Below are 24,616 nucleotides of genomic sequence, written 5' to 3'. Positions count from 1 at the left end.
CTTAAAAAAAAAAAATCAAAATACACAGCCTTTCTATTCAGAGCCTGGGTTCCAATCTTAGTTTTGCAAACACTCTGACCTCCAGAACATCAGTCTATCATCTGTGTAATATCTATTTCCCAAGATTGCTATAATGATTATATGAGAATCCAAATATGGAAGAGCTGTATAAACTATAAAATAAATTTTAAAAAGGAGTTCCTAAAACTCTCTTCTGATATTCTAAGAGAATCCCAGACTCTCTTCTGACATCACAGAATTTCATCTTAATCTCCTCCGTTCTAGCCTCCCCTCTTTGATACTCCCTGAGTACTCTCATTAAGCCTCTCTGTTTCAGAGCCCAGCTTTGTGCAGTAACTTCCACTGATCTCTCCAGCTGGAGTGCTATCAGCCTCTCTACAACCCCTTACCATCAGCTATGCGGCTGAAGTATCACCCACTCTTCAAAGTCAGATGACACCAGGACCCACTCTTGGAACCTGGGCTCTGGTCCCAGGTTTGCTGGTAACTCATATGAGTGAGGACAAGTGACTAGGTCTTTCTCGATATTAATTTCCTTGTTTGTAAAATAAGGATGTTGGAGGAGGGAATCTCTAAATTCCCTTGCCCTGTCCTCATTAGTCCAATTCTCAAGCTAAACTAATTTTTCAATTTACTGCATGTAACCCAAATTGAACAGATAACGAGCACATAAATGAAATTCAAATACTGCATCCAAGAGGACCAGTCCCATGGTTAACAAGCTCCATTTGTTAAAGTTATCGATGTTAGGATAATGGTTGTACTTAAATTGTTTCTAAAACAATTTACGTACAGTCAATACAAGAATTTCTGTATAATGGGCACAAAAGGGTTGCTGCTTCCCAAAACGTAATTTTCCGAACAAAATGTAAATAGGTAACTGTTCCCATTAACCCTTTCAAATTGCCCAATTCTGTAGATGATAGAATACTTATGTTTTACAAATTACCTTCTTCTAAGGCAATGATGTATAGATTTTTGCATATGTTTTTAAAATTCCTAGGATTTAATTTCAGTAGATGACATCTGTTGTAAAACCAGGGGTTTCTGGGGCGCCTGGGTGGCTCAGTGGGTTAAGCCTCTGCCTTTGGCTCAGGTCATGATTTCAGGATCCTGGGATGGAGCCCCACATCGGGCTCTCTGCTCAGCAGGGAGCCTGCTTCCGCCCCTCCTGCCTGCCTCTCTGCCTACTTGTGATCCCTCTCTCTCTGTCAAATAAATAAATAAATAAAATCTTAAAAAAAAAACACATAAAAACAAACCAGGGGTGTCTGAAACCTACTTCAAGTGAAGGGAGTTAGCATTTATTAACATATTCTGTGGGTCTTAGGCACCTTTGTATATTATTTCATTTAATTCTTAAAGTATTCTACAGGAATAGGTAATATCTTCTCTCTATATATATTTTATGATTTATTTATTTGGGGGGGAGGGGTAGAGGGAGAGGAAGAGAGAGAATCTCAAGCAGACTCTGCTGAGTGTGGAGCCCAATGTGCAGCTTGATCTCAAGACCCTGACATCATGACTTGAGCCAAAACCAAGAGTCAGATGCTCAATGGACTGAGCCACCCAGGTGCCCGTCATCTATATTTTAAAGAATGTGAAATGAAGATTGGAGATGTTAAGTGACTTGTTCAAAATCACATACCTGGCTATGGTGAGTGCTATGAGTTGTATAAGACTGATGATTCACAGACCCATACCCTTGAAAAAAATAATACATTACATGTTAATAAAAAAAAATCATATATCTGGGGCATCTGGTGGTTCAGTTGGTTAAGCAGCTGTTTTCAGCTCAGGTCACGATCCTGGAGTCCCCAGATTGAGTCCCACATTGGGCTCCCTGCTCCGTGGGGAGTCGGCTTCCTCCTCTGCTCCTCACTCTGCTCATGCTCTCTCTCTCTTTTAAGATTTTATCTATTTATTTGGCAGAGAGACACAGCAAGAGAGGGAACACAAGCAGGAGGAGTGGGAGAGGGAGAAGCAGGCTTCCTGCCCTGCAGGGAGCCCCATTCGATCCCAGGACTCTGGGATCATGACCTGAGCCAAAGGCAGACACTTAAAGACTGAGCCACGCAGACACCTCTCAATCTCTCTCTCTCTCAAATAAATAAATAAATAAATAAATCACATACCTGAACTGTACACTTAAAAATAGTTAAAATGGGGGTGCCTAGGTGATTCAGTTGTTAAGAATTTGACTTTAGGGGCGCCTGGGTGGCTCAGTGGTTTAAGCCGCTGCCTTCGGCTCAGGTCATGATCTCGGGGTCCTGGGATCGAGTCCCGTATCGGGCTCTCTGCTCGGCAGGGAGCCTGCTTCTCTCTCACTCTCTCTGCCTGCCTCTCTGCCTACTTGTGATCTCTGTCTGTCAAATAAATAAATAAAATCTTAAAAAAAAAAGAATTTGACTTCAGCTTGGGCCATGATCTCAGGGTCCTGGGATTGAGCCCCTCATGGACTCCCTGCTCAGCAGGGAGTCCGTTCCTCTCCTCTGCCCCTCCCCCACCCATGCTCGCTCTTTCTCTCTCTCTCAAATGAATAAAGTCTTTAAAAATGGTTAAAATGGTAAATTTATGTCAGCACAATAAAAAAGAAAAGTCAATCACATACCTAGTAAATACCTCAACTAGGTTTAGATACCTAGTCAGTATTTACAGCATGGGAGAAAATAAGCAACTTTGACTGGTTATGTTTATCAAATATCTGTCACCAATGAGGAGCCAGAAAAAAAGAGAAGCAGAGGGAAGAGCTAAGTAAGGTTAAAGGACTCAGGAGCAGCAAGGGTGGGAGCCCAGTTCTATTGGAGAGCAAGCTGAGAATCAGACCAAGGCTAAAAAGACAGGTTGCCAATCATTCTGGCTCCCAAATATTAATGTGCATGGGAATCACCTGAGCACTCTGTTGAAATTGCAGATTCTGATTCAGTAAATCTGGTATGGAGCCAGATTTTGCATTCCTAACAAGCTCCTAGGTGCTAGTGATGTTGCTGGTCCATGGACCAAACATTGAGTAGCAAGGATTTTAGATCATTGTGACCTCCACGACAGCTCTCTAAGCGTGGTTTCCAGATCCCCTCCCACCAGAGAATCTGGGGGTGCCCTCACAAAGCAAATACTGGGTGCAACCCAGAGCTACTGATTCAGAATCCCCAAGGCTGGACTGGAAATCTACACTTTTAATAATCTTTCCAGTTGCTTGTTAGGTATAATAAAATTCCAGAACCACTGCTAATAGGACATCACCATGGTGTGATAACACAGATCACTTCACTTGCGTACTTGTTTCCAGTAGATAAAGGCTTTTCACATCCTGTTTCTCCTGTACCTGTTCAGCAGGATGATGAAGGCAGTACCATCAGCCCCACGGTGCTGACAAGGAATCTAACATATCCTGTGGTTAAGTGCTGGACCCAAAGGTCCTCTGACTCCTAGAAAAGTGTTCTTTTTATTATTTTGTGGCTCTCTCTCCCACTTTACCATATCTTCACTTATACTCCTACACAAATTAGAAGTTCTTTTATGTCTAAAAAGCTTTGCAGAGCAATTTTCTTGCTATGATGCTTTTAAAGATTTCAATCTAATTTAATTTAGCACATTAAGAAGCACAGTTTATGCTTATAAGCATAAAGCTACCCAAGGTCATGGCAAAAAAAAATGTTTGATGAAGTAATGAAGAAATAGACTGCATTGAGTTTTTTTTTAATCTTTTTTTAATTCTCCACCTAGATTTACCTGCTGTTAACAGCTTTTCTCTCTTTCAAGCACTTGAAAGCTGCAGACATTTTGACACTTTGCCCCTCAATTATTCAGCATGCATGGACAAAGGATGGGAACATGCTCCAACATTACCACGATCCCATTATCACACCTACGAAAACTGATATTAACTCAATAATATCATCTGTGTGTAGTCTATAATCAAATTTCTCTAGTTGCCTTAAGAATGGTTTTTATTGCTGTTGATTTTCTCAGATTCAATCAAGGTTTATTGCACTTGGTTGTTTTTGTCTTTTTAGTCTAATTTAATCTAGAACAAACATCTCTCCTTTTTTGTTTTTCATGACATTAAATTTCTTTTAAGGTCCAGGCCTTGTCATTGTGCCCCATATGCTGGACTTATTTGATTACCTCCTCAGGATTAGATTCAGGTTAAACCTCTTTGGCAGCACTACCATGTTGACAATGTCATGTACTTCTCATTACATAACTTGGGGAGTCACGTGGTCGAAAGCTGCCCCACCATTGGGGAAGCTAAATTTGATCACCTGGCGAAGACAACATCTGCTAGATCTCTCCATTATAAAGTTACTTTTTTTTCACTCATAGTTAAAAACTTATCTGTGGGGTGATACCTTAAGACTCTGAATATTCTGTCTCCAACCAACTCCACCCAATGATTTTAGCATCCATAAATACTCATCACTCTGATTGGTCATTTCATGGGGATTGCAAAATTATGATTAAATCAGACTTGACCATTTGCCAGCATTCATAGGGAAAGATGGTATGCCAGATCTGAGAAAAATCTGAATTTAGTTTGCACTGGCTACTCAGAGAGCAAAGGGTCCGCTTTGCCCCGACATTCTTAACAAAATATCTTCCTTAGAACTCCTTTGCTAGAATGCCTATTAAGAGGGGTATTTCCCCCCCCACCACCACCAATGTTAATAAATGGCCATCTGAGAGAAAGGGCTTCTAACTTCCGTCTAAGCACTCCTGCTTTAGGTTGCTTCTCTGATCTCTGCCTCTGGTGCTATGGATCTCTCCTGAGCTCTGCTGGGAAAAACACATGTTTTCTCTTCCCTTAACATAAGTGACCACTCTTCCCAAATCTGACCCAAAATTTCTCTGTAGTAGGGACTTGGCCAGTAATCTGGCCAAGAGGGAGGGCAAGGGTACCTGATTTGAAGCAGTGTCTATTTCATGTATTGCGTGTTTTAGATCAGTTAAAAAAAATAACTTTGTATAAAAGATAGGGAGAATGCAATTGCCCACATCAATGATGATAATGAAGATTGGGGTAGAAAGGCTAAGAGGGAGCTCATGGGGATCACAGTGGGGCCATAGCTGCCTGAAGCTACCTTTTGACCCAGCCCCTCCCCCACTATCCCCACTGCACCCATTCCTCCCTTTCTCTCTGGAGAACATCAAAACCAGGATCCAGGAATTTCCTCGATATCTCAATACCAAATCTACAAACCCACTTGATTCGGCCTCCATTCACTCCACTTTCCCTCTTATTACAAAGAAAATGTCTTCTCTCATGTTAATCCCTTCAGTCTCTGCTTTGAATTCCACCTCTTCCTGTCTTTTCAAGTATCTTGATTATTTTTTACACTGTGTCACGTATTCAATTCCCCCCACCCCACTGGATCTTTATCATCATTGGTTTTGCGTTTTGTTTTGTTTTTTTGAGAGAGCGAGAGGGAGTGGGGGCAGGGAGGGACAGAGGGAGAGAGAGGGAATCTTAAACAGACTCCATGTTCAGGGTGACCCCAACCCCGACACAGGACTATATCTCATGACACTGAGATCATGACCTGGGCTGAAACCAAGAGTTGGATGCTTAACCGACTGAGCTTTTTAAATATTGTACAGTCTCATCTTAAAAAGTCCCTCTTCCACCCACAGTCACCTCTAGCTTTGTTTTTCTTCACAGCCAAGCTGTCTAAATGTTCTGTCTCCACTTCCTACTTCCCACTTATGTTTCAGCATGCTCTAATCTGGATTCTACCCTTACCACTTTACCACTGAGCAGGCTTTTGCTAAGATCACTGATGACATAAAGTGGACATATCCATTAGACACTGTTTAGTACTCATCTTGCTTGATCATTCAGTGGCATTTGACAAGCTGACCATGTCCTGCTTCTTGAAACACTTTTTGGTCACCGTAACATTGTTCTTTCCTCATTTTCCTCCTAATTTTCTGGCAGTTCTTCTATCTCCTCCTACACTGGAGATCCTCGGGGCTTTTGCCTAGGCCGTCTTCTCATTTTATAGTATTTCCTACACTTTTAAGTCATCACACACACTTCCATGACTTTGATTAATCCTCTGATGACTCCCATACTTCTGTGTCCAGTGTAAATCTCTTAAGAACACCAGACTTATAAGTCCAACTGGCTCGATACGGATGCCTCACTGGTCATCCAGACTCAGTGAGCTTACAACTGAACTCATCATTCTCTCTCCAAACCTGCTTCTTCTCCAGAAATGGCTATTTTAGTAAATGCCACTGGACCGAGGGATAACCCTGGCTTGACACATTCTCCCCACATCTAGTCAGTCATCAAATTCTGTTGATTTTCCTCCCTTAATCTAATTCATTTACTTGTTCCCATCGTTGCTAGTCATCTAGGGATGACTAGTCCCATTATCACTCACCTAAACCACTGCAAAGGCTCTCCCATGGTCTTCTCAGGTACATTGTGCCTTTCTTTCTTTTTCTTTCTTTTAATTGTTAAAAGATTTTATTTATTTGATAGAGAGAGATCACAAGTAGGCAGATAGGCAGGCAGAGAGAGACGGGGAAGCAGCTCCCTGCCGAGCAAGAGCCTAAAGCGAGACCCGATCCCAGGACCCCGAGATCATGACCTGAGCCGAAGGGAGAGGCTCAACCCACTGAGCCACCCAAAAAGGCGCCCTCCACTCTGTACACGGCAGCCCCAGTGATTTTTTTCCAATAGCATCACTGAAATATAACTAACATACCTTACATTTCACACCTTTAACTAAGTGATCTTTTAAAAGCACAAATCTGAGCAGGCAATTTCCTCTTTATAATCCTAGGATAGAGTCTGAATTCTTGCTCTGGCTTGAAAGGCCCCATGTGATCTGGCCTGTGCTCGCTGAAGTCTCTACCCTTATTCTTTTTTTTTTTTTTTCCATTTTTTTTATTTCTTATTTTTTTATAAACATATAATGTATTTTTATCCCCAGGGGTACAGGTCTGTGAATTGCCAGGTTTACACACTTCACAGCACTCTCCATAGCACATACCCTCCCCAATGTCCGTAACCCCCCTCCCCCTCTCCCAACCTCCCCTCCCCCCAGCAACCCTCAGTTTGTTTTGTGAGATTAAGTCACTTATGATTTGTCTCCCTCCCAATCCCATCTTGTTTCATTTATTCTTCTCCTATCCCCCTAACCCCCCATGTTGCATCTCCACGTCCTCATATCAGGGAGATCATATGATAGTTGTCTTTCTCCGATTGACTTATTTCACTAAGCATGATACCCTCTAGTTCCATCCACGTTGTCGCAAATGGCAAGATTTCATTTCTTTTGATGGCTGCATAGTATTCCATTGTATATATATACCACATCTTCTTTATCCATTCATCTGTTGATGGACATCTAGGTTCTTTCCATAGTTTGGCTATTGTAGACATTGCTGCTATAAACATTCGGGTACACGTGCCCCTTTGGATCACTACGTTTGTATCTTTAGGGTAAATACCCAGTAGTGCAATTGCTGGGTCATAGGGTAGTTCTATTTTCAACATTTTGAGGAACCTCCATGCTGTTTTCCAGAGTGGTTGCACCAGCTTGCATTCCCACCAACAGTGGAGGAGGGTTCCCCTTTCTCCGCATCCTCGCCAGCATCTGTCATTTCCTGACCTGTTAATTTTAGCCATTCTGACTGGTGTGAGGTGATATCTCATTGTGGTTTTGATTTATGTTTCCCTGATGCCGAGTGATGTGGAGCACTTTTTCATGTGTCTGTTGACCATCTGGATGTCTTCTTTGCAGAAATGTCTGTTCATGTCCTCTGCCCATTTCTTGATTGGATTGTTTGTTCTTTGGGTGTTGAGTTTGATAAGTTCCTTATAGATTTTGGACACTAGCACTTTATCTGATATGTCGTTTGCAAATATCTTCTCCCATTTTGTCAGTTGTCTTTTGGTTTTGTTAACTCTTTCCTTTGCTGTGCAAAGCTTTTGATCTTGATGAAATCCCAATAGTTCATTTTTGCCCTTGCTTCCCTTGCCTTTGCCAATGTTCCTAGGAAGATGTTGCTGCGGCTGAGGTCGAAGAGGTTGCTGCCTGTGTTCTCAAGGATTTTGATGGATTCCTTTCTCACATTGAGGTCCTTCATCCATTTTGAGTCTATTTTCGTGTGTGGTGTAAGGAAGTGGTCCAATTTCATTTTTCTGCATGTGGCTGTCCAATTTTCCCAGCACCATTTATTGAAGAGGCTGTCTTTTTTCCATTGGACATTCTTTCCTGCTTTGTCAAAGATTAGTTGACCATAGAGTTGAGGGTCTATTTCTGGGCTCTCTATTCTGTTCCATTGATCTGTGTGTCTGTTTTTGTGCCAGTACCATGCTGTCTTGATGATGACAGCTTTGTAATAGAGCTTGAAGTCCGGAATTGTGATGCCACCAACTTTGGCTTTCTTTTTCAATATTCCTTTGGCTATTCGAGGTCTTTTCTGGTTCCATATAAATTTTAGGATTATTTGTTCCATTTCTTTGAAAAAAAAGGTATTTTGATAGGGATTGCATTAAATGTGTAGATTGCTTTACGTAGCATAGACATTTTCACAATATTTATTCTTCCAATCCAGGTGCATGGAACATTTTTCCATTTCTTTGTGTCTTCCTCAATTTCTTTCATGAGTACTTTATAGTTTTCTGCATATAGATTCTTAGCCTCTCTACCCTTATTCTTTATGTCATTCTCCACCTCACTTTCCAAAGCGCCAGCCACAGCTGCCTTCTCTGCTTCTAAACTTGCCATATTCTTTCATTTTTCCATGTGGAACTTTCTTCATGGAATACTGTTCTCTTTCTACCCCTTCTAACTCTTCCGTCTTCCAGCCTTAGCTTCCATAGCACTTCTTTGGAGAAGCTTTCCTTGATACCCCCACCCCTGCTGTGTGAGGGGTCCCTGTCCGATGCTTTCACACATGCTTTGCAAACACCCTTCACAACTGTAGTTGTTTGTTTTAAGTCTGACTCCCTGTTTGACTCTAGGATGGGGACTGTGTCTTTCTTGTTCACTTGTGCATCCTTAGTGGCTAACGTAGTTGCCAGGCACCGAACAGGCAATCTCTGCACACTGGTGGATGGATGTGGGATGAATGGTGCTACTGTCACCGCTCTCCATGCACTGCCCTGACCTCTGATCCCGCTGTTGTTGAAATCACCACTACCGGAGCTGTCCTAAGTCTTATCATCATTGCTCTGTGTTGAGAGAAACAGCTTCAGAATGTAGTTTTTATTTCACCTTTATAAATTCCTTAATTAGGAACCCAGATTGAGTGCCAAGTCTAACTGTATTGACCCTGATGCTGAGTCCTGAGGCCATCAGACTTAGGAAATAATTTTCAACTAAGAGCCAAGGAAGGAGAATTAGAAAATGGTTGACTCAATTTAAGCTCCCTTGTTCATACGCAGATGAGTTACTACATACAGTGCATGGATACATACATGTAACTGTGCATGTACAAACACAGAGCCCAGCTGTCACACTGAAATATGCATACATATGCGCTCTGAGGCAACCTGATATATACTCATTCCTTACATAGGTACACAGAGAGTAAAATGACATATGCTTGGCACTTTTGCATATGTACAGAGGCAAGCTGATACACTCATTACATATGTATACACAGGCAAATGACATATGTTCCATACATATGTATACATACAGTGGCAAGCTGACATACTTACAGTGTAAGTAAGTATACTGACATACAGTGGTAAAATATCATTATTTAACTCCATTGGACTCACTCTAATTCCTCTATGTAGTTAGCTCCTTGCTTTGTCTCTCTTTCATGATTCTTAGCTCACTGGATGCCATTCTCCAGTTCCTAGACTCTTGGCTGTAACCTCGTGTCCTTCCCTTTGACCCACCTGGCTGTTTGCTACCACTTTTCCTCCCAGTGGCTTGGCTGCCTCTGCCCGTTAGCGGGCTGCCCTCTTGCAGGTCTCTCTAGCAACCAGCCAGCTCCCACGAAGTGTTTTGACTGCTGACTTTAACTCTTTGAGTTTTGTTTTAGATCAAGGCTCTCGAGTCAGACAGACCTTGATTCGAGTACCAGTCTGGCTGCCTACTCGCTGTGTCACCTGAGGCAAAAAATTTAACCCCTCCAAATCTCAGTTTTCTTAGGTACAGAATGAGGATAATAATAGCACCTTCCCCAAGTATATAAACGCAGGTAATGGCTACTGCCACTAATAACAGTTAGTATTTATTTATTTTTAAAGATTTTATTTATTTATTTGAGACCCTGAGCACAAGCAAGGAGAAGGATCAGAGGGAGAAGCAGACTCCCCACAGAGCAAGGAGCCTGATGTGGGGCTCGTTCCCAGAACCCCGAGATCATGACCGGAGCAGAAGGCAGACGGCCCTCAACTGACCGAGCCACCCAGGTGCCCCAATAGTTAACATTTATTATGTGCTTACTTCGCCACCCCTTTTCCTACCCAATTATTTATCAAGTACTTACAATGTACAAAGCATGATTCTAAGCATTTTACCCCTAAGAACCTATTTTATCCTTACAATAACTCTATGAAGCAGATAGAAATTTTATCTCCATGTTACGGATTATGAAACTGAGGCAGAGAGAAGTTAAGTAACTTGCCCAAGGTTATAGAGCTAGCAAGCAGCAGAGTTAAGATGCAAAACCAGATGGTTTGGTTCCAGAGCTTACACTCTTAATTACTATGTTATACCTCTTACTACCATTTACGTGTGATTGTCTTTGTCAGAGACGCTATTTCTTTGGTACCACCCTTTATGAGTTAAACCCTCGGAGAAATTTTTGAATTGCGGCTGAAAATTTCCATTTGCTGAAAGATGGAGAAAGACCTTCCTTCTGTATTCAGAGCAATACCAAAGAACTAAATGACAAGACGACCTGCCGGAGAAACCGAGCGAGGCCTCCCCAGTCTCCCTACCCACTCACAAGGACTGTTTGGGCGAGATGCTTTTCAAACTGGCAGAATTATAGTGGCGAAGCCGGTTCTCCAGGCAGAGTGAGGCTACTTCTCTGGATTCCCATAGCACTTTTTGTTCAGATATCTGTAACCCTTGCCTCCTTGGCTTCTGCCATCTACATTAATTGAGGACCATTAAGGGGATGTGGGTAACAATCACAGTACTTTCAACCGGAGTTGTAATTACAAGCAATGTAGTCACATTACTATAATCCCTGACTGATCCCAAGAAGACAAGGGTCTCCTGACATGCTGGCAGGGGGCTCAGGATTGTTTGCGCACACTCCTTGGTGGCTGCTGTTTTAGTGGTGTCAATCTTTGCTCCATTTTGTATCTGATGATGATGCCCCTCGAGCTGCCCGCTCATGTTAGTGACGTGGTGGAGCTCTGGAGTCAGAGTCCGCTGACTCCAACTTCCTAGCTTTGTGGTTTGTCATTTAACCTCATAAACCTCAGTTTCCTAATTTATCATGTGCAAATAACGCCTACAACAGGGTGGGTGGGAAGATCGGTGACAACAAATCCGAAGTGGCTGGCAATATTTGGGATGTGGCAGGCCAGCAGTCAATTATAGTTGCTGTTATTATGACTGTATCCAACAATCATTCTCTCCCACCAGTATTATTGTTATGGGGTCTTCTCACTGTCCATGAGAAGCAGGGACTTTGTTTTGTCTACTGCTGTTTCTCTGCATCTAGAACAGTGCCTCCATCACAGCCGGTCCTCAGTAAATATTTGTTGAATCAATGAATGAAGTTTAAAACAAGCTGACCTTGCTCTCTGTCTTTACTATACTGGTCGGCATTCAGACCCTTTTCACTCACTGGCATTTGCTAACAATGTTCCCTCTGCCCGGAACACTCTCTCTTCTCTTGGTTAATTTCCACTTAACCTTCTGATCTTAGCACAAGTGTCACTGTAAACAGGTAAACCTCTGACCTTTCCCTTCATAGCATTTATCAACATTGTTGCAATTTTACTTTTATTTCGATAATTGATTAATATTTGACTGTAAACATCATCAAGAAGGAACTAGGTCTGTTGTGCTCACCATTGTGTTTTCAGAGAGGAGTAGGCCTTCAGTACAAACATACTGAATGAATGACTTCACTCGCTCTTTCTATTTTTTGAAAAGACTGCTTATTCTAGAAAGGTGGGGGCGGGGGTCCAATTCCCCAAGATGGAGCAGAGGTCAATTCCTTGTGTCAGTGCTGCATTATAAATCATTCCAGTGTTTCTGGACTGAGCTCAAGTGCTGTGACTCTCTCCTACCAGGGCCAACTTGTCAGTCCCAAATTGTCTCATTACCATTTATCAGGGCTTCATTATGTAGCTAGACCCTGCAGCAGGAGGTCCAGAAAAGCCAGAATTTTGGCCAACCAGGGAGTGTGGAGATTTGCCCTTTACTCTTACCCCTGCCCCCATACTCCATCTCTATTTAGTGTGTATCATATTGAGTTGTAATCATTAATTTTCAGAGGTCCTCCCACTCTCCCCTCAAGACAGCAAGGCAGAATTATCTTTTGCTCCCCATGGCTACTGTGGTGCCTAGCACACAGTGGATGCTCACAAAGATTTCTCGAAGGAATATAATGTTTTCCATGAACAAAGACTTACTGAAGACAAAAACCAACTCACAAGGGTACAACCTTCTGCTTTTTAAAATTTAAAAAATTTTAAATCTGAGCCAATGAATCTCTTTTTAAGTTAATTTGGGTTGGGTTTTCTGTTATTTGGAACTGAAAGCATTCTCTCTCTCTCTTTTTTTTTTTTTAAGAGAGAGGAAGGGGTGGGGGGAGGCAGAGGGAGAGGGAGAGAGAATCTTAAGCTGGCTCCACACCCAGTGGGGAACCTCACCTGGGCTCTATCCTACAACCCTGAGATCATGACCTGAGCTGAAATCAAGAGTAGAATGCTTAACCCACTGAGCCACCCAAGTGCCCCAGAACTGAAAACATTCTGACAAAGCATAAATAATGGCATTCAAGTATAGTATTTCTGATAGATTATTATTAAAAAAATATTCACTCCCTACTCACTCCCTTTCACTCACCTCCAGAATAGAGTTCCCTACCCCTTTTCTTTGGTTTCAGCTGTGATACTTGATTTAGTCAGTGGGATGTTAGCCAATGTACAAGCAGGGGGATGAAAAATGCTTGCACAGTTGGGCATGTCCCTCTGCACCACTGCCAACTTCATAGAGTTCCCTCTGGGCAGCTGCTGCCCCTTCAGCTGGGGCCCCCAAAAGAATCATCCTGGATATCAGAGCTCAACCTGCACACAGGAGTCTAGCCCAGCTGGACCTGCAGCTTGAGGCAGAGCCATTCAGCCAAGCCTAGGCTAGACTCATCAACCCCCGACCTGAGAGAGATGAATGCTTATTGTGGCACACTGCTAAGGGTTTATGGTTGTTTGTTATGGAACAATAACTGGCTGTTCCAGGTTAGGTCAGGGGTTTCCAAACTGGCAGTCTATCTGAGTTACTAGAGAACTTTAATACACATAAGGGGTATTTGAGTAGTCTCCTCCCCACCTCCAAGCATTTCTGGAGTGGTGTTCACAAATCTACATTCTTTTAAACTCTCTGGGTGATTTTCATGTAGTTAAGTTCCATACTCTTGCTGTCTAACATTTTGGAGTCACCAATATTAAAGCATGTGATGGGGTTATATTAGATGACCAGTAAAATCTTTTTTCCTCTCTGAGTTTGGATGATTGACATCAGAGAAACCATGTTTCTGGGGTAGAGTCCTTTTCAGTTTGACAACTTTTGAGAAATCTGAGCTGAATTTTTGAGAAATCTGAGAAATCTGAGCTGAGTTTTTCCTACCTAACTCGGAGAAAGCTGCAGGTGTAAATTAATTTGTGATGTATGGCCACAGGGTTTTTGCGTTTTATTTAAGGGTTGTCTCCTCTTAGTATTTCTGCCTGGACTATGGTTAGCAGTCAAATGAAAATTAAAGGCAAAATACTGGGGCGGGGTGGGTGGGTGGGAGAGCCAAGACAGAGGGCTAGAAAGAAGCAAAGAAGAGGTCAAGATGAGCAGAGAAGCTGTTGAAGAAATGCTCTGAGAAAGAGCCTTTAGCTGTGACTTAGCAGTCAGGAACCCGGGATCACACCTGAATCAGAAGCCGGAAGCTGAATTTTCATGGTAACAACTGCCATGCCCCTGCTAACAGTTTAGAGGTTTGAGGCAAATCTTAACAAAATGTTAACATATGAATTTATAAAGAAGGATGCTGAAAATATAATTTAAAAGAAATTAAAAGAAAGCAGAGTTTTAAATTATAAAAATAAAAATTTTCATTGCAAAAATTTCAGACAATACAGAAAAATATAAAGGACAAGTGCCAATTACTCATAAGCCCACCTTTCAGAGATAATCACAGTTAATATGTAGCTGTATATTCTTCTTGATTTCTTTGCTAGGGATGTGCACACACACACATATTTTAGAAATAGGATTTTCTTATGCTCATCAGTATCCTTTTTTCCATGTTATTATCATAAATAAAACTGCAAAATATTCCTCTGTACAAAGAGGTACCATACTTTATTTTCCACAGATGGACATTTAAATTATTTTTACTACTACAAAAAAGTCATGAACATCCATCTATATATACATTTTTGTATGCTTGTGCAATGATTTCTTTAGGATAAATTCCAGTACATGGAATTCCCAGATTTAAAGGATAAACCTATATATTTTTAAAGATTTTATTTATTTATTTGACAGAGATCACAAGTAGGCAGAGAGGAAGGCAGAGAGAGGGGGAGAAGCAGGCTCCCCACTGAGCAGAGCACCCAATGGAGGGCTGGATCCCAGGACCTTGAGATCATGACCTGACCCAAAGGCAGAGGCTTAACTCAGTGAGCCACCGAGGCACCCCAAGGATAAACCTATTTTAAAGGTTTTTGATATATACTCGAATTGCCCCCCCAAAATGTATAAATTAATAGTGCCAGGTTTTGTTAATTCTTTTAACTATTGTTAATCATGTTCAGGAAAAAAATCTTGTGGTTTTAATCTGCCGTTTATTACTAGTGGGTTTAAATACCTTTTCATATATATATTGTATTTTATGTTAAAAAAACAAGCCAGTTTCTCATTTTTCTATTATGTCAACTTTTTCTTCTTGATTTATATTCTTTATAGTAAGTATATTGTCTCTTATTCACATTGAAAATATTTTCCCTGATGTGGTTTTGCTTGTGGTGGCTTTTCACACATTTTAAAATTTTGAGTCAAATTTATCAATTTTTCAATGAGATTAAAAAAATTTCAAGGTGAGAAGCAGCATAATCTATGAAAAAGGCAGAAGACCTTCCAACAATTCAGTCCATTATCTTACTGCCTGAGGGTCTCATCTATCATGTGATGGGAAGAGCACAGGACTGGGAGTCAGATCACTTTAAGTTTTTGGGTCCCAACTTCCTCATCTGTGGAATGGGGATGAGAATGAAAACTCCCTTGCAGGGCTGTAAAAAAGAATTGGAGAGAATGCTCGTAAAGAGTTTCGTCCAGGGGCACCTGGGTGGCTCAGCGGGTTAAAGCCTCTGTCTTCAGCTCAGGTCATGATCCCAGAGTCCTGGGATCGAGCCCCGCATCAGGCTCTCTGCTTGGCTGGGAGCCTGCTTCCTCCTCTCTCTCTCTCTGCCTTCCTCTCTGCCTACTTGTGATCTCTATCTGTCAAATAAATCTTTAAAAAAAAAAAAAAAAAGAGTTTCGTCCAGGTCTTGCATATGGCAAATCTCTCTGTTTTAGTTATTGGTGGGAAAGGACAGTATAGACTTTTAAAACCGTATTTTAAATTCAGTTGGTGTATGAAGGAAAGGGGTGGGGGAGAGGAGCCTAGAAATTTAGCCATTTACCCCATCTCTAATAACTGTAGAGTTGGAGTCGGAACTTGGGTTCCAGTTCGAGTCCAGTCCATTTCTTGGTAAGCGACCTTGGACAAGTCACCTTCACCTCTCGGCGGCTCAATTTCTTCACCTAGAAATTAGATGTATAATAGACCACCTGCCCTTCTTTCCCAGCCCGGGTGCAAAGGAAATGCTTCAAAACCACTTGCAAAGGGCGGCAAAAATGTCTGTTACGGTAGTACATACGGAGCATCCCCCGTGGCCGCCAGTCCTCCGCGGCTGAGCGGAGGAGAGCCCGCGACCCCCGCCCTCGGCACTCCCGCCCCACCGCAGGAACAATAGCTCCCCCGGAGGCGGTGCCGGCCGCGGGCGGGGGCGGAGCTGTCGACGCGGGCGCTGGGGGTGTGCGCGGGGCGGGGTCGCAGCCACCCCTCCCGCCCGCGGCTCTGTCACGCGCCCCTCACCGGGCGGGCCGGGGTCTTTGTGACGCGGTGGCGACGGCCGCGGACACAAAGGGAAGGCGAGCGGCGAGTGAGGGGCTGGGCCTGCCCCCGCCCCACGACCCCCGCCCGCCGCGCGCGCGCCCGTTCACGCCCCCAGCCTCGGTCTCCCCCCGCCACGCGGGCTCGTACCCTCGCGCGCACCCTCGCGCGCCCGCGACCCTCGCGCGCGCCCGGACCCTCCGTCTCCGTCCCGAGCGCGGCGGGCCGGGGCCTGGCGGGCGCTGCGGGTGGGACCGGGATGCTGAGGGGCTGCTCCCCGGCGCAGCGGCGTTGCTGCTAGGAGGCGCCGAGGTAGCGGCGGGGCTCCCGGCGCGCGGCTGGATGCCCCGGGCCTGCGGCTCCCTGCGCTTCCCGCCGTCCAGGGGCGCCAGCCATGGGCGCCGCGGCCGCTGAGGCGCCGCTTCGGCTGCCTGCCGCGCCCCCGCTCGCCTTCTGCTGCTACACGTCGGTGCTTCTGCTCTTCGCCTTCTCTCTGCCCGGGAGCCGCGCGTCCAACCAGCCCCCGGGTGGCGGCAGCGGCGGCGGCGGGGACTGTCCCGGCGGCAAAGGCAAAAGCATCAACTGCTCAGGTAGGAGCGGCCGGAGCCCGCCCCTGCGGCCCCTCCCTCTGCTGCCGCCGCCGCCGCCGCCCTCCCCGTCCCGGCCGCGGCTCTGGGAAAGGCCCGGGCGCGGGGCTCCGAGAGAGCGGGGCCCCGTGGGTGAACGAGGGCGGAGGGCAGGGCGCTAACATGCCTTGGGGGCTCGGGGCCCGGCGCTGGGCGTGGGGAGTGGCCGTGCGTGCGACCATGTGTGTCGAGTGTCTGGGAGAGAGCGGCCCGGCGTGCGGTGAGGTGGTGGGGACGGGACCGGTCAAGGCGGGGGAAGTCGGCCGGGGCTCCTGGTGTCACCGTGGGTGTGCATGCGGGAGCGCGTGTTTGTGTTGTGAAGGCTCTGGGGAGGCAGGAGAGGCAGGAGAGAGAGTGTGTGTGTGTGTGTGTGTGAGAGAGAGAGAGAGAGAGAGAGAGAGACGGTGAGGGGAGGGGGGGGGCAGAGCCTGAGGGCCAAGGGAGTGACCATGTGCTGGGGAGGTTCTTGGGACACTGGGGTCTCGGAATGATCCTGTGGGTAAAGGGAATGGGTGGTCCAGAGGATGTTGGTTGACGATGGTGGAAGTGACTCTGTGTGTGTGTGTGTGTGTGTGCGTGTGCGTGTGCATGTGTATATGCCCTTTGGGTTCAGAGGTGTACTCTGGGGGCTTGGAGTGACCGCGGGGTCTGTGGATGGGAGCAGGGAAAAGTCTTGGGGCCCAGGAAATGACCCTGTGTATTTGTGCGTTCTGCATGGGGCTCGGGGATATACCCTGGGGAATGCATTGAAGAAGAAGGAAGTCCTGGAGTGAACCCCATTTGTGTCCATTCAGAGGGAGGGAGCTAGGGAGTCATCCTGTATAGGGTTTGGGTATAGATCTCAGGAAGTGCCTCTGTGTAGTTAGGTGTGACCCTGGGTTCTTAAGGTGGTGTGGAAAGAGGGAACCGGTTCAAAGAGAATGATCTTGTGCGCGTGTTTGTATGTTTTGCTGGAGGGCCTGGAGATTGGCAGCAGTGGGAGCAAGGGAGTCACCTCTCCCCTTTTCCGAGGCCGCCCCCCACCCCCCTTGAAAACAAAGAGCTTGCTGGGGCTCTAATGGAAGTGACTGGTGATGAGGCTATCTGGGCAGTAAAGTTCCTTCCTTTCAAAAGGGGTCCCAAAGGAGCCCTGGGGCAAGGAGAAGCTTCCAGGTCTGATTTAGGGGTGGTGGGGTGGGCCCTCCTGAAGCTGGCCTAATAGATGGTAGTCATCATAAGCCACAGTCTTGCTAACTTACCCTTTTATCAATTCTTAATTCTCCACTTGTCTTCTCTAAACCAAGGGGGCGGGGGAAGAGGCCTGGGGGGGGCGGTGGGAGGGGGGAGGAGGAGGGGAAAGAGGATGGACTTTAGGCCACTGGGGGGATCCACTGGCCTGCCGGCCAGACAACCTTTGTACCTTTGGGCTATTGAAGCAGCATTGTTTCTGGGGGAGTGAGGAGGGAGCAAGAGGGCCTCAGCACAGATGCTACCCTATGTGAAGAAAACCTTTGGCCTGCTGTTTAGATTTCAAGGTCTAAAATCTCTTAGTAATTTTCATAATGGTGTGTTTTATGATGGGGGAGGGATTTTGAGCACTGTAAACAATGGCATGTCCATTAAAAGCTTTTCCATCCATGTAATAACTTTCACTTTGTTTTTCTAATGTTAAGTGGGATATGGGATAAGGCTTTAATAAATAACCATATATTCATGGTTAAGAATAAAAACCATTTGTATATTGGAGTGTCTTTTTGTAGCAAATATTTGTTATCAAACTTGTAAGTGATCACACCATGTCAAAATATTTTACTGGCTAATGTGTGTGCTGTGATTATTTGTTCTTACTAAGCTAATTTGTCCTTAGCAAAACATGGTGTTTTTGTGTATGTTTTATAATTCTTTAGTGCAAAATACAACTTTTAAGAAAGGACACAGAGGGCTGGAAACCCTCATGGTGTAGGAAAAGGGGACAGATTTGGAGATCATGGCTCTTGCTAAACAGCTATTTGGAGCAAGTTAGTCAATTTTTCTTAATTTCCTCTTCTATTAAGAAATGGGCTTGGATTTGATAATATCTAGCCTTCTTTCAAGGATGTATTATTATACATGTCAATAAATTAGGCTTATCAAATAAAATGTTTTTTAATGGTAAGATTCGTTTGAATAACTGGGTCTAAATCTAGAGTTTTGGGGTGCCTGGGTGGCTCAGACAGTTAACTATCTGCCTTTGGCTCAGGTCATGAACCTGGGGGTCCTGGATTGAGGACCCGCATCAGGCTCCCCGCTCAGCTTCTCTTTTTCCCTCCCTGGTCGTGCACTTTCTCTCTCAAATAAATAAATAAAATTTAAAAAAGATAAAGCTAGAGTTTTAACTAAATGATACTTGTAGATTCTTGTTATAACTGTTTCTAGGATGAAAATCCAGGAGTGATTCATATGAAAAAATAATTTTTTAAGAATTATAATGTGCATCTGTTAATGCAGCTTGAGATTCACATAGTTTTTTGTTTTTGTTTTCTTTTTTTTTGTAGTCGCTCTTATTACCCAGGTATTTCCACATAAACTGAAGTTTATTCCTTTATTCCTATATTTGATTTTCCAAAATCTAAATGCTGGCCTTGACTTCCTGTTAATTTTCTTTTTTAAAAATTAAAAAAAAATTCAATTTAATTAACATATTCTATATTATTCTTAGTTTCAAGGTAGAATTTAGTGATTCATCAGTTGCACACAACAACCAGTGCTCATTACTTTAAGTGCCCTCCTTAATGCCCATCACCCAGTTACCCCATCCCCCACCCTCCAGCAAGTCTCCAGCAACCCTCAGTTTGTTTCCTATAGTTCAGTCCCTGTTAATTTTCATTTGTAATTTTGGATCATCATTTCAGCCTACTCTGACCTTTCTGGAGTCTGATTCTGTGAGGCTTACTGTGTTTTGGTCACTCATAGCATTGTGGCCCTTGCAAATCTAAAAAGCAGGTCTATGGCTTTAGTTAATTAATAGAAGTTGTCTAGGTCCTGGAAAAAGATGTAACTCTGTAATATTTTACAGGAGACTTCCTGCTGAATTGGTTAATGTTGATACATTAATCAACCAGCTTTTCAACTACCTATGCATCCTCATAGAGTTTTAACAGATTTTTGAATTTCTGCTGTTCAACATTTTCCCATTTTGTTCAATAGTCTATTATTTAAAGATTCTGTCAGATCATCTTGTTAGAATTGGTTATGTATATGTCTGTATCATTCTCCCTGTTTCCATTTTAGTAATTTTATCTAATAGCAAATGTTGTGTAGCCTGCCTTAATATTAATAAAGAGCCCAGGTGGCTTTACTTTTTATTGTGTTCAAAATGTATTTACCCATTCTAGACTTTTTCAGGGGATACATGGCAAGTTTACCCATAGATGTTTTTTCTGGGTAGGCAATTCTCCTTTTTGGAAAATGGAGCGTGTGCATTCCTTCTCATCTCTGGTCTTCTGGCATCTTGTCAAGATAGCTTAGATAATCAGCAGTCAGATCTAAAAGTTTTTTCAGTATCATAATGTGTGATTTGTTTAGATCAGAATGCAGATTCTTCCCCCCCCCATTTATTCATTTTTTGTTTTTATTCTCAATTGGGCACAGCATTATACCTAATTATAAAATATTCAAGGAAAGAGGTTCTCTACCCTTGGGTTTCCTGCAGTCCTGTGGGATTTATTTATTTTATTTTTGTTTAAATTCAATTAACATATAATGTACTATTAGCTTCAGAGGCAGAGGTCAACAATTCATCAGTCTTATATAATACCCAGTGCTTACTATACCATGTGCCCTCCTTAGTGTCCATCACCCAGTTACCCCATCACCTCACCCACCTCCCCTCCAGCAATCCTCAGTTTGTTTCCTGCGATTAAGAGTCTCTTATGGTTTGTCTCCCTCTCTGCTTTCCTCTTTTATTTTTTCCTATCTTCCCCTATGATTCTCTGTTTTGTTTTTTAAATTTCACATATGAGTGGGATCATATGGTAATTGTCTTTCTCTGATTGACTACTCAGCCATCAAAAAATGAAATCTTGCCATTTGCAACTATGTGGATGAAACTAGAGGGTATTATGCTTAGCGAATAAGTCAGAATGCAAATTCTTTTGAACTAGCTCTGTATTCTGTAACTATCCTTTCTGCCACATACCTCAGATGTTAGCTTCGTTTTATCGAGAGTTCTACCCTTTAAGATCGAGCTCCTTGAAGATTGCCCAAGCAAAGAAGAAGCTGAATGGGTCATATTTGTCCTTGTCATCTCTTGATATTACAACATCTTCCCAAAACAGTGGGCCCTTTGTTTATTTTTTCTTATTCTAAACACTCCTTTTTTTTTTTTTTTTAAAGATTTTATTTATTTGATCAAGAGAAACACAGCAGGAGAGGAAATACAAACAGGGGGAGTGGGAAAGGGAGAAGCAGGCTTCCCTCTGTGCAGGGGGTCGAGTGGTGGGCTCCATCCCAGGACCTTGGGACCATGACCCCAGCTGAAGGCAGATGCCCAACAATTGAGCTACCCAGGCGCCCCAAACAAGCCTTTTTTTTTTTTTTTTTTTTTTAAATTGTTCTCATGCTTCAGCTCTTCAGTCATTCTGGACTTTATAATTATTGGTTTGGTGTTTTATATCTTATTTGTACTTAATCTTTTAATATCTAACTTATCAGAAAGTTCCCTGTTCATCCAAAGAGAAGACAGTTTGGAAATACATGATTTATGTGAAGAAAAATGAACTTTGAACCTAAGGGACCAGGTGACCTTAAACATGGCATTTTTTCCCCCTCATTTGTAACACGAAAATAATGACAGTGCTACTTTTTGACTCTAGGTTGTTTGAAAAGAACAGATGAGGCTAAATATGTGAACATTTCCATCTTAGGGAATGTGGTTAAAGAAGTGGAAAAATACACTGAGAGACCAATAAGTGACATTTGGCGATAGATATAAGGTGGAGGATTTGAACTAGGTTTTTTTTTTTTTAAGATTTTATTTATTTATTTGACAGATAGAGATCACAAGTAGGGAGAGAGGCAGGCAGAGAGAGAGAGAGGAGAAAGCAGGCTCCCTGCCAAGCAGAGAGCCCGATGCGGGGCTCGATCCCAGGACCCCGGGATCATGACCTGAGCGAAAGGCAGAGGCTTTAACCCATTGAGCCACCCAGGCGCCCCTGAACTAGGTTTTAAAAAAGTCACAGAATTTAGAAATGGGTCCTCTGGATTGTGATACGGTGGTTAGGATGGTACAGGTGGTGTAAACTTCATATTGACACATGCCTTGTTAGTAGCAGCTTAGAATTTGGGGGACTAAAGAGTGAATTTTTAAAAAATCCTTGTGGAATCTCGATCAGGATTTCTAGATTCCTGCTATGTAATATGTGGGTATTTATTAATTTATTTATTGAGCCTTGACTGAGTACCTGCTTTGGGTGCTCTAACATGCTAGACGTTAAGGGAAATAAATGAGAGGCCATCCCTGCCTTCAAGGGCTTTATATTCTAACAGAAGTAGTTAGCTTCTTATAAATCTGTATGAAGAAATTTCTATTTAATACATCTGGACTTTCTCTCAACAGTCCCCCATCCACCTCCCAGTTAATAAGCGTTTATTGAACACTGACAGCACTGGAATTTTTAAAAGGTGTACAGTTAAATATATTCACAGAGTTGTACAACCATCTTGACTATCTAATGACAACATTTTCATCACCCCCAGAAGAAACCCCATACCTACAAATAGTCATAGTCACCTCATGTTTCTCTCTCCCCGCAACCCCTGGCTACTGTGAATCTCCTTTCAGTCTCTTTGGATTTGCCTTTTTGGACATTGCATGTAGATGGAATCAAACAACATGTGGCCTTGGTGATTGGCTTCTTTCACTGAGTGGAGTGTTTTCACGGTTCACGTATGTTGTAGCTTATGTCAGAACTTCAGTGCTTTTTATGGTTGCATCATATTCCATTGTATGGATATATACCACGTTTTGTTTATTCATTCCTCAGTTGATGGACATTTGGATTGTTTCCACTTTTCATCTATTATGAATAATGCTGCTACAAACATTCATGTGGACATTTTTGTGTGGACATATGTTTTCAATTCTCTAGGGTGTATGTATACCTAGGAATAAAATTTTTGAGTCATGTGGTAACTCCATGTTTAACAGTTTGAGAAACTCCCAAACTACTGTTTTCTTCTCTTTTCTTTTCTTTTCTTTCTTTCTTTCTTTTTTTTTTTTTTTTTAAGATTTTACTTATTTCACACAGAGAGGGAGAGAGCACAAGTAGGCAGGCAGAGAGAGAGGGAGAAGCAGGCTCCCTGCTGAGCAGAGAGCCTGATGCAGGGCTCAATCCCAGGACCTTGAGATCATGACCTAATGGGAAGGCAGAGGCTTAACCCACTGAGCCATCCAGGCGCCACCTCCCCCCCCCCCCCCCGCCCCAAACTGTTTTCTTTTTCTTTCTTTTTTAAAGATTTTATTTATTTGACAGAGAGAAAGCGTGAGAGAGGGAATACAAACAGGGGAAGCGGGAGAGGGTGAAGCAGGCTTCTCGTGGAGCAGGGAACCCAATGTGGGGCTCGATCCCAGGATGCTGGGATCATGACCTGTTTACCATCTGAGTCACCCAGGTGCCCCACCCCCCCACAACTGTTTTCCAAAGCAGCTGTACTGTTGTACGTTTTCACCAGCAATGAGGGTTCCAATTTCCCCATATCCTGGCCAGTATTTGTTACTGTCTTTTTGATTATAGTCATCCTTGTGTATGTGAAGTTGTATATCAGTGTGGTTTTGATTTGCATTTCCCTAATGACTAATGATGTTGAGCACATGTTTATGTATTTATTGACTATTTATATATCTTGTTTGGAGGAACATCTATTCAAATCCTTTGCTGGGCTTGATTTTAACATTTTGGATTGGACATTCCCTTAATAAACCATACTAACCAATTCCCATTGCACACAGATGCTTAAGCTGGTAGATTAGCTTGAGTTGGTTTATGTTTCCTTTATTTCTCTGCTTACCAAGAATCATTTGTGTTTGTTCTCAAAATTATTAATACCAGTGGCCCTTTGAGTATAAATTAATAAAAATTACTCAGATTGGTGTAATATTAATGCAAAAACTTGTTTTTTATGAAATGCTTTGGATAGACTTGGTAAAGACTAGAGGCTAAGAGAATTGCCTTTCAATGAATTAGATTGTGGTCAAGACAACTGAAACAGATTGGGGAAACCTTATAAATCTCTGGAAGGATTCTGCTCTTACAAAAATTTCAGTACTTTTAAGTCTCCCTGTTACTTTAAAGGAAAGGAAAAGGGACATTGTAGATAATAGGTTAGAGGTGAAGTTTATCCTAGAAAGGAGGGGACTGTGTTTGGTAGACCTAAAGATTTTGGTGCTACATGAGGAAATGTATGTTTATATGTGTGACATTCAAAATGTATATGTCTCATTTTTAAATGATTGGATACTGACTCATTTTAAATGATTTCCTACCTGACTCTTGATTAATTGATCAGTGGTCACTCATATATGCTTAAAAAGAAAGTTTTTACTATCCAGGTGACCTAAGGAAGATACAAGTACAGTTTTGAGGGAATGAGTAATTCTGATTTGTAGGAATCAAAAAAAAAAAAAAACAAAAAAACAATCTCCCTGA

General features: G+C 43.0%; 1 protein-coding gene across 2 annotated transcripts in view; it reads left to right on the top strand.

The window, feature by feature from the left end:
- The first annotated feature begins 16,354 nt into the window (after positions 1–16,354).
- Positions 16,355–24,616, top strand: part of TMEFF1 (transmembrane protein with EGF like and two follistatin like domains 1) — an 83,992-nt gene continuing 75,730 nt past the window's right edge. The window contains exon 1 of one of the 2 annotated variants that reach the window (XM_046023187.1): positions 16,355–16,916. In XM_046023187.1, the coding sequence (XP_045879143.1) occupies positions 16,721–16,916 (196 nt within the window). In that variant the 5' untranslated portion in view covers positions 16,355–16,720. Of the gene's footprint in view, positions 16,917–17,056; positions 17,173–24,616 lie in introns of those variants that run through there. The other variant, XM_046023188.1, reaches the window with a different exon arrangement.

Source organism: Meles meles, chromosome 11, assembly GCF_922984935.1.
Source record: "Meles meles chromosome 11, mMelMel3.1 paternal haplotype, whole genome shotgun sequence".
NCBI lineage: Eukaryota > Metazoa > Chordata > Mammalia > Carnivora > Mustelidae > Meles > Meles meles.
This window is presented reverse-complemented; position numbering and strand designations above follow the sequence as displayed.